Source organism: Denticeps clupeoides, unplaced genomic scaffold (assembly GCF_900700375.1).
Source record: "Denticeps clupeoides unplaced genomic scaffold, fDenClu1.1, whole genome shotgun sequence".
NCBI classification, from domain to species: domain Eukaryota; kingdom Metazoa; phylum Chordata; class Actinopteri; order Clupeiformes; family Denticipitidae; genus Denticeps; species Denticeps clupeoides.
Window position 1 is genome coordinate 109,097 of NW_021630090.1, and position 10,023 is coordinate 119,119.

A 10,023-nucleotide genomic window follows, 5' to 3' on the forward strand; every position below is an offset into this window, starting at 1 on the left:
TTTGTACGCTGCAGGAAATCAGCAGTGAGCACGACTACAGCACACACACACACACACACACACACACACACACACACATCTGACCGGGGTTTTCAGGGCTCGTCTCTCAAGCCAGACATGGTGCTGGAGAAGAGCAGATAACTAATATTACCACCATGCCAGGGTCCTGGTACGGCTCTCAAATCACACGTGTGAACATCTACAGATATTTGGTGGAGCTGCCTGGTTTTTATTCGCGGTTGAAAGAAGTTCGGAGGAGGGAGGATATAAAACACCAGTTTCTTCTCCTCCACCCTGGTTCTCATTCACAGTCGCGGCAGAGGAGAAGCCACAACCTCCGTTTTAATGAAGCCCGAAGGGACTCGGAGTCGGAGGCTGATCCGGCCCGACCTCCCGGCAAAGCCAGCAGGGGGACGTGCCGCGGCCCTCCGACCGGCGGACGGGCTCTAAAGACGTCCCCGGTCGTCCCTGCAGAGCTGCCGACCGGAATTTCAAATGTCCGCACCTTGCAGCCATTTCCAGTGTGGGAGATACGACCCCATATTTCCCCGACATTGCGGGGTCAGGAGGCCACGCCCCTCCCCGTTCCCACGTTAACTCGCTCAGCGTGCCTGGGGACGGGCTAATTGAAGACTTTCGCCTTACGGAGAGGTGCTGATCGACTAACGGCCGTAACGTTAATTGGAAGTGGAGCGCGGCGGCCATGTTTGCTGTACTTATTGATCAATTAGGCGATTAGGGTTGAAGTGTTTTCTAATCAGCTGAGGGCTTTTGTAAGTTGCGCCCCGAGCGCAGTGTGAGTATTGATCCCTCGCCGCCACGGAGGGCCGGGTTACTCCGCTGGAGCGTGGCCGATAATTCAGCCAGTTTAACCACGCGGCGGCCATTTAAACCTCACGCTCAGTACGGGGTTCTTCAGAACGGGGTTCTGGCCCAGACCGGGGGAGGTTTTGGGGAGGTTCTAACTCCGCCGCGGAGGGCCGGGTTACTCCGCTGGAGCGTGGCCGATAATTCAGCCAGTTTAACCACGCGGCGGCCATTTAAACCTCACGCTCAGTACGGGGTTCTTCAGAACGGGGTTCTGGCCCAGACCGGGGTTTTGGGGAGGTTCTAACTCCGCCGCGGAGGGCCGGGTTACTCCGCTCGAGCGCGGCCGATAATTCAGCCAGTTTAACCACGCGGCGGCCATTTAAACCTCACGCTCAGTATGGGGTTCTTCAGAACGGGGTTCTGGCCCAGACCGGGGGAGGTTTTGGGGAGGTTCTAACTCCGCCGCGGAGGGCCGGGTTACTCCGCTCGAGCGCGGCCGATAATTCAGCCAGTTTAACCACGCGGCGGCCATTTAAACCTCACGCTCAGTATGGGGTTCTTCAGAACGGGGTTCTGGCCCAGACCGGGGTTTTGGGGAGGTTCTAACTCTGCCACGGAGGGCCGGGTTACTCCGCTCGAGCGCGGCCGATAATTCAGCCAGTTTAACCACGCGGCGGCCATTTAAACCTCACGCTCAGTATGGGGTTCTTCAGAACGGGGTTCTGGCCCAGACCGGGGTTTTGGGGAGGTTCTAACTCTGCCACGGAGGGCCGGGTTACTCCGCTCGAGCGTGGCCGATAATTCAGCCAGTCGAATCACGCGCCGGCCATTTAAACCTCACGCTCAGTACGGGGTTCTTCAGAACGGGGTTCTGGCCCAGACCGGGGGAGGTTTTGGGGAGGTTCTAACTCCGCCGCGGAGGGCCGGGTTACTCCGCTCGAGCGCGGCCGATAATTCAGCCAGTTTAACCACGCGGCGGCCATTTAAACCTCACGCTCAGTACGGGGTTCTTCAGAACGGGGTTCTGGCCCAGACCGGGGTTTTGGGGAGGTTCTAATTCTAATTGAGGGAAGATGATGTCGCACGTCTCTTTCTGAGAGAATCCGGTGTTAAATGTCAGTTTTATCATTAAAAGCGTGTAATTTATGTAAAGGTGCTCTTCTGAGTCAGAGCTGCCGGTGGTCAGAGTCTGAAAGCATAATTCCCGCCCAACTACGTCCCACGTCCACTCAAACGTCCAACGTCCATTAACAAGGCGGAGACACAAGGAACGCATACACAGATCAGGAACCGCAGCCTCGCCACCACAGGAGGTCCCATACTCACGTCTCGTCTGGTTCACCTCCAAACACGCTCACCCCAGCAGCGGGGTTCACAAAGAGGCGCAATTTTTATCACTGAATTCATCAGGCGTCCGATGGTGGGGATGGGGCGATGACAGAATAATTAAATGTGTCTTCATTCATGAAGATCTTCCCTCCTCTGGTGTCCTGATAGTGGTGGACGCTTCAAAAAAAACAGTCATGCAGCATCTACTCTGGAACAGACGTCACTTATCACACATGATGGTTTAATCTGGATCCTCTGGGGCCTGAGGTTTAATCACCATCATCTTGAAGCTCTGACAGATTTTTCCTTGGTTTTCATTCTGAACTAATAAACTTCTGACAAATTTAATCAGATGTCAAATATCCAGTAGATGCTGGAAACGTTACTGTCACGGTCACTGCCCATCCTCTGGGCCGGCCATACACCATGCCGGCACCCTCACTGGAGGTCAAACTCATCGCCGAGGGGGTCTGTACTTTCCATACCCACTGTTTTTATATAGTATATAGGGCTCATTATGTTTGAACCCAACAGATATCTTATTTGTCTGTGCTCCTTCACCCAAATATGATGTCGACCCCATTGGAAAAGTTCAGTCAATCGCCCGCCTGTCATTATGAATCGTTCATGAGTCGACCATCAGGTACATTTCTCCCAGCTTCTCCCCATCATTTATTAGGCCTTGCCGGGCCCTGCTGGGCTTGTCTTGGTTCTCCCACAGCTCCCGGGTCTCAGTGGACCCTGGTTGGCCTCCGACCTCTACAGAGTTGCTGGGGTGTTGGGTGGAGTACAGACTTCGTATAGGCCGGCTGATGTTTGTGGCAGATGAGATGGTGGCCCTGGCAGATATATGTCTCCCTCACCATAACTCCACCTTTGTCCTCCACACCCACAGCTATAAATCTGTCTACTGAGACACTGAATGATCCACGGCCTGAAAGCGCCGCAACTTTCCTCTTCCTACAGATATAAAAAAATGATTGTCTTGAAAAGGCCACAGAGAGGAGAATTTACAAAGGACCTTCTTCCAGGATGATTTAATGAAGGCACGAGGTTCTTCAGGGCCACCACGGTCACCACGGTCACATTCGGTTTCATGGACCATCATAAAGAGCTCCACCCATCTGCACCCAGATAAAACAGGATCTCCAGAAACAATTTACACACATCTACCCAGTACGAGCCATAAATACACAGCATCACAATCCTGGATCAAATATGTAAAATACAGTAAACGCCACTGTGTTCTGCCAGGTGATCTACCTGCGGCAAAATGGCTGAAATTCCTCCTGACACCGTCTTCTCACCCGCGGGTCTGCACCATCAGTGTGAAGGCTGCGTGGAGATGTCTCAGTGGTGGCCTAGCGGGGAGGACATGGACCCGTCCCCTTCATGAAGGTCCCGTCCCCACACACTGCTCCCCAGACACTTTCACAGCGTCACCTTCGGCCCATCAGAAGAACGTTTGCACCTTTCCATTATTAAAAATGTCCAGAAACCAGGCTCTGGTCTGAGCTCATATGAAACGATCTTAACGGAAGTTTCCGGGCTCTCAGAACCCCTCGTCTTCCTTTCCTAGTTGCTTCTGACCGCGCTTTGCCTCCCGCCGCGGCAAATCAGACTTCATTTCAAGCGCTTATTAGGATCATGCTCCTGGAAAGTGTCATCAAAGTGCTGATTACTTCTCTCGTGATGTTTAATGCATTATTTTACCCTATAATGCAGCCTGCGGAGCAGCGATTCCCAAACAATCTCGAGCAAATGGCCTTCTGAGTAGCGAACACCGACGCCCTGCCGGCCCCCGGCTCCCGGCATTAGCATGTAGATGCCGCAGAGTGTCTCTTCAAGCTGGTGCAGAGATGGGGCCTAATCAGCCACGCCCGGCGGCGTCTTCACACCCCTGGCCACGCCCACAACCTGATAATCAGACGGCCGGAACAGATGGAGTCCAGCTGGCGCGAGATTCCCGCCCAGAAGGTGGCGCTGCAGCCAAATCTCCAAACGTGGACAGAACCCCAGCAGGCCGCTATTACAGTTCTTTTAAAGTTCTCTTGTTCGATACCAGATCTCTGAAGCCCAGGATCTGGTTGTTCATGCAGATGTTCCTTCATTTTAATAAACTGCTTTCTTACATGAAGTCTCCTTATGGCCACACGGCCAACATTTTTGGAGATCAGGACTCAACGTTTCAACGTAATGATCATGAAGTGGAGCTCAAACCTCAGAATCTTTATGAAATTTCCCGGCAAGCCGGTCCTGCTTTTCCGGTTTTATTTCTCCGCTATGAGGGAATACAAATCACTCTTCCTGTCTGCCATTCCGGTCATGGAAAAGCCAAACGGACGTCTCGGTAGGAATATTCCCCGGCGTTCTGTCAGCCTCCGGCACTTCTGACCTCGGCTGCCGCCGGATCACGGCGCAGCGCCTGAGGCCTTTAAAGCGTTACGATTTCAGACACGAGCTTCACCTCAAAAACTCCCATCATCCTCGGCGGGGATCGATTCCATCAAATGATTCGTTTTTCCTTAATGGAAGCCCCACCGCCGGAGAAAATGAAGCATGTAAATACACAGATCGAGCGCTGCATGAATACTTTAATGGCTCGATAATTAAATACGGATTTATAATTCTGATGGCTGCTGTAGCAGCTCTGCTCCGTGGCTCAGGTCGACATGACTGACCTTTGACCTGAGTGGACGGAGAGATAAAGACCTCACACACACACACACACACACACACACACACACACACAGCTGTAAGGTCTGACGTTCGTCTCTGTTCCTCCAACAGTGGCGGGGCAGTGGTGACCTAGTGGTTAAGGAAGCGGCCCCGTAATCAGAAGGTTGCCGGTTCGAATCCCGATCTGCCAAGGTACCACTGAGGTGCCACTGAGTAAAGCACCGTCCCCACACACTGCTCCCCGGGCGCCTGTCATGGTGCCCACTGCTCACTCAGGGTGATGGTTAAATGCAGAGGACAAATTTCACTGTGTGCACTGTGTGCTGTGCTGCTGTGTATCACATGTGACAATCACCTCACTTTCACTTTCACTTTCAACAGGAGGTGAAGGGATTTTTCAGGAGGAGGGTCACCAACGAGGTTTGAAATTCGGAGCTTCTGAAATTCCCCTCGGGATTAAATCTGTCCCTTACTTTGGAAGACACGCGGGTGGAGCAGGCGTGGTGCACCTGGAGATGTGCAGGAACGCCGCTGCCTCCTCGTCTGTTTGTGAGACGCGATTAGGAGATAATTAGATGGAAGCTCCAACCCGGGGGTGACATCTAATGAGACGCTCCCTTTAGTAACGAGTCTCAGAGGAGAGTCTGAGTTTGTGGCGCTTTAAAGTGCGAGAAGAAAAAGGAGGACAAAGCGAAGTTTGAGGCAGGAGGGAAAAAACAAACTTCATCAGTAAGATAAAGTCTGCAGCCGGTTCTTCTCCACGTTCCTCTGGGTGTGAAGCCACCATCCAACTGTTTCTGAGGCTCCAAGTGGCCCGTTTTATAAAGGGAACCTTCACTTGAACCTTCACATTTTAGTGAGACTGGAAGGGCTCCTCCACTGATGGACTGTAGGTGCTGTCACCTGAGGATGGACCTCCTGTCACCATGTCCCTGCTGACCGTGATGTAACCGCCATGTAACCAGGCGCTCGTTATTTCACTCGGGAGGATTCGTGTTTTTGAAGAGACTCTTCTGCACGATTCATTTTTCATCTGAAATACTTCTATAGCCACCCGTGGACACTGACTGGTCAGCACAGTTGAGGTTATTCATCAGCAGCAGAGCCGAAGGGACCGGACAACGTGCATATTATACTTCTGATTTTATTTAAATATTAAAGTATTAAAGTACTTCATCCCTAGGAAGCCAGGAAGCGTCACCATTATTATCTTGTACTAGTCGCTCGGAGATGTTAGTGCTTCTGCAACAGTCCAGAGCCGCGCTGGGTCAGGAACCCTCTCAGGGAGAACCGCCCTGAAGGCCCTCAGAGACCAGTCCGCATCGTCCGGAATGTCGGCCCTGGCCTGTGTGAACATATTCGGATGGATTCTGTGCACGTGTGCAGGCAAAAGAAGGGACTTTATTCACACTTTCATCATAACAGTCTCCGGAATAAAGATCAAAAATAATTTCATAAATACAGCTGAAAAATGATTTAATACAAATATAAAGTAATCTTCACATCTCTTCTCATTAAATATATATATATATATATACACACGTGTGTTCGTGTGTACGTAGATCTATAACTATCTTCAAAGCGTGACGTTCCATAAATCTATACATTTCTTACGGCTACAGGTAAAAGGTTGGCTGCACTCGTGCAAAAACTGGAGATGAGGGTGTGGCTTGGCATTAAGCTCCTCCTCCTCCTCGGCGACAGCATGGTGTTCAGATCCGGATCCGGTCGCGAGATGGATCGGCTTGACCGGACCTGAGGCGCTCGGCGCTACGACATGATGCCGAAGACAGGGTTGTGCCGACAGATGCTGGGCCCGTACTCTTCATAATCCTTCTTCGAGTGGCAGACTTGGAAGAACTCGGGCTACAGCAGAAAAATCTATCAATCAACCAATCCATCAATCAATATTCTGCTCGGTGTGAGTGTGTCAGGTACCGTGGACGCCAACATGGACCCTCCAAACCAGACGGCGTATCTCTGCATGTGATGGCTGACGACCTGGACTTCCATGGGTTTGGGCTGCGAGAAGACAAATCTCCTCTTCAGACCATGACCTCTGAACCCTACATGAACCATGACCCTGATCGCCCTCCTGACCTTTATCCTCCCGCCACTCAGCTCCTCACTCAGGCGGAGACGAGCGTCCACCACGCGCTTCAGATCACGCTGCAGACGCCGTCCAAAGTCCCGGAACATGGTGGAACCTCCAGACAGAACAATGTTCTGCAGACAGAAGAACATCGAATAACTGCTCATATCTCAACATCTAACCAGAACTTTCAGCTTTCACTGCAGGCAGGTCAAGGGTCAACCCGCTACTAACCAAGTCGGAAAGAAAACACGACCTGACACGCCCTCCTCCCAGCGCATCTTAACAAAAGAACCACAAAAAAGCACGCAAGCAGAACGTAGCGGCGGCTGCTGTTGCCTAGCAACACGTCAGCAAAGTGCGCTTCGGTCCGTTACCGCAGAACTTAATCACACATTTCAGAACCAGAACATGGGAACAATGTCGCAACAAGCGGCCCCATCATATCAAGGCCGTTATTTAACCGATATCACCATGCACATGGTTTTTGTGCGAAAACATTCGTTACATCATATTTTCTGATTAGGTTCTGAAGACCAAATGACCGGGAATCATCTGAACATTTCCATTCTTAATTTGCCGTCCCCAAAATCAGATTCAGTGGGTGACGCTGAAGATAGCTGCCGCCAGGATTACGTAATTATCGCCACAAGAAGAAATTTAAGATCAATGATTTAATAAATGTTGAACGGCCACAGTGGCCTTTTCACCAGGAAAAATTCCAGCGATTAAATCCAACACTGCGCAGTTGAGGCTTGGAATGCAAAGCATGACGTTCCATAAATCATCCATTTCATACGGCTACAGGTAAAAGGTTGGCGGCAATTCCACACGATCATTTTGACCTCTGACCTTAACTGGCGGAAAAAAATGCAAAAGTTCTGAGTAAAAGGCGGCGCTGAATGATTCATTAGTGCTTTATTAACCTTCCTGCAACAAGGGTGGTAGTAGCCTAGCGGGTAACACACTCGTCTATGAGCCAGAAGATCCAGGTTCAAACCCCACTTACTACCATCGTGTCCCTGAGCAGGACACTTAACCCTGAGTGTCTCCAGGGGGGGACTGTCCCTGTAACTACTGACTGTAAGTCGCTCTGGATAAGGACGTCTGGTAAATGCTGTAAATGTAAATGTAATGTGGGTGGTAGTAGCCTAGTGGCTAACACACTCGCCTATGAACCAGGAGACCCAGGTTCGAATCCCACTTACTACCATTGTGTCTCTGAGCAAGACACTTAACCCTAAATTGCTCCAGGGAAACTGTCCCTGTAACTACTGATTGTAAGTCGCTCTGGATAAGGACGTCTGGTAAATGCTGTAAATGTAAATGTAATGTGGGTGGTAGTAGCCTAGTGGCTAACACACTCGCCTATGAACCAGGAGACCCAGGTTCGAATCCCACTTACTACCATTGTGTCTCTGAGCAAGACACTTAACCCTAAATTGCTCCAGGGGGACTGTCCCTGTAACTACTGATTGTAAGTCGCTCTGGATAAGGGCGTCTGGTAAATGCTGTAAATGTAATCCGGTGAGATCCAGAGGCACCTGGCATGGGTGAGGACTGACCCCTGGTGGACACGGTGAGACACTGCACTCCGTTTCATACCTTGTACAGAGGTCGTCTCACGTCGATGGGACAGTTCTGGATGACCTCGTCCACAACGTCTGAAATGGGCTGCATGAAATCCGGGTTGGCGAACTGCAAAAGACGAATCCTGATAAAACCGACACGCGCTGCGTAATAAATAAGTGAATAAATGTCAAACCTCGGGATGAAAGAAGATCTCTGGGCCAAGGAAGCGCTCATATCCCACGTCAATCTGGAATTCCTTCCTGCTGATGGCATTGATGCCCTTGTACTTCTTGATCCACTTCCCAGGATCCATGTCGTACTTGGTGAATTCCTTCACCATGTCTGGGCAGATGTAGCAGAACCTTTCCTGGGGAGAACGACGCATAAAAAATCCCGTCTATTCAGCGCATTCATGCCGCTTCCTGTCTGAATCGTCCTGAACGGTGGGACGTTCAGACCAGATGACTCTGGTCCATTCACACGTAAAGAACGGGCCAAAAGTTCAAGGTGTTTTCTTTATCTTCATGACCATTTACGTTGGTAGATTCTCACTGAAGGCATCAAAACTATGAATGAACACATGTGGAGTTCTGTACTTAACAAAAAAAGGTGAAATAAGTGAAAACATGTTTTATATTCTAGTTTCTTTGCTCTGATTCCTGCTTTGCACACTCTTGGCATTCTCTCGATGAGCTTCAAGAGGTCATCACCTGAAATGCTTCTCCAACAGTCTTGAAGGAGTTCCCAGAGGTGTTTAGCACTTGTTGGTCCAGCTCACCCCAAACCATCTGGACTGGGTTCAGGTCCGGTGACTGTGGAGGTCAGGTCTCCACTTTTTGTTAAGTACATAACTCCACATGTGTTCATTCGTAGTTTTGATGCCTTCAGTGAGAATCTACCAACGTAAATGGTCATGAAGATAAAGAAGACACGTTGAATCAGAAGGTGCGTCCAGACTTTTGGCCTGTACTGTAGATGGATTAACATCACCCCCTATTCACCATGATATTCTATAATCAAGGTGTATGTCAGGATTGACTGCAGCTGGGCTAAACACCAGATGACTCCTGACGGGGCAAAAATGCCAAAGACTTCCGCCCCTTCGGAATCTCCGGCATTTTCGTGCACTCGGTCATGAACTTGACTTCAGTTAGTGAATGAGTTTATGTTTTGAGTTCTGGCCATCGCCACACGCCTGCGGGTTTGTTTCTGTTCTTTATTTAAGTTAAACTGTTTTCGGCCACCGAGCCGCGTTTATGTTCATTTATTGTTTCTAAATAAAACCCTTCCCAGCATGTCACACCTCTGCGCTTCCTTCCCCCGTAAGTCCGTAGTCGTGACCTTGTATTTAAAGTATGACAAGTTGTTATAATTTCACGTTCTACACGCACTCTTCTCACCTGCTGCCACAGTCCATATGTCAATAGTCCTGTAAGCCTTGCTGAAATGGTGTGTGTGTGTGCGCGTGCGTGTGTTTGCATGTGTGTACCCTGAGTGTGTGAGGGGTGTTTTTGAGTGTGTGTGATGTGTATAGTGTGTTG

The 10,023-nt window shown here is 50.2% G+C and overlaps 1 protein-coding gene across 1 annotated transcript in view; it reads right to left on the reverse strand.

Annotated features, from left to right (window-relative positions):
* Nucleotides 1–6,201: 6,201 nt before the first annotated feature.
* LOC114783285 (actin-related protein 3B-like) overlaps nt 6,202–10,023 on the reverse strand; it is a 14,581-nt gene continuing 10,759 nt past the window's right edge. The window contains exons 7-11 of the mRNA XM_028968702.1: nt 8,676–8,849; nt 8,516–8,608; nt 6,919–7,044; nt 6,757–6,840; nt 6,202–6,684 (exon numbers count right to left, since the gene is read on the reverse strand). Coding sequence (XP_028824535.1) covers nt 6,589–6,684; nt 6,757–6,840; nt 6,919–7,044; nt 8,516–8,608; nt 8,676–8,849 — 573 coding nt within the window. The 3' untranslated portion in view covers nt 6,202–6,588. The remainder of the gene's footprint in view (nt 6,685–6,756; nt 6,841–6,918; nt 7,045–8,515; nt 8,609–8,675; nt 8,850–10,023) is intronic.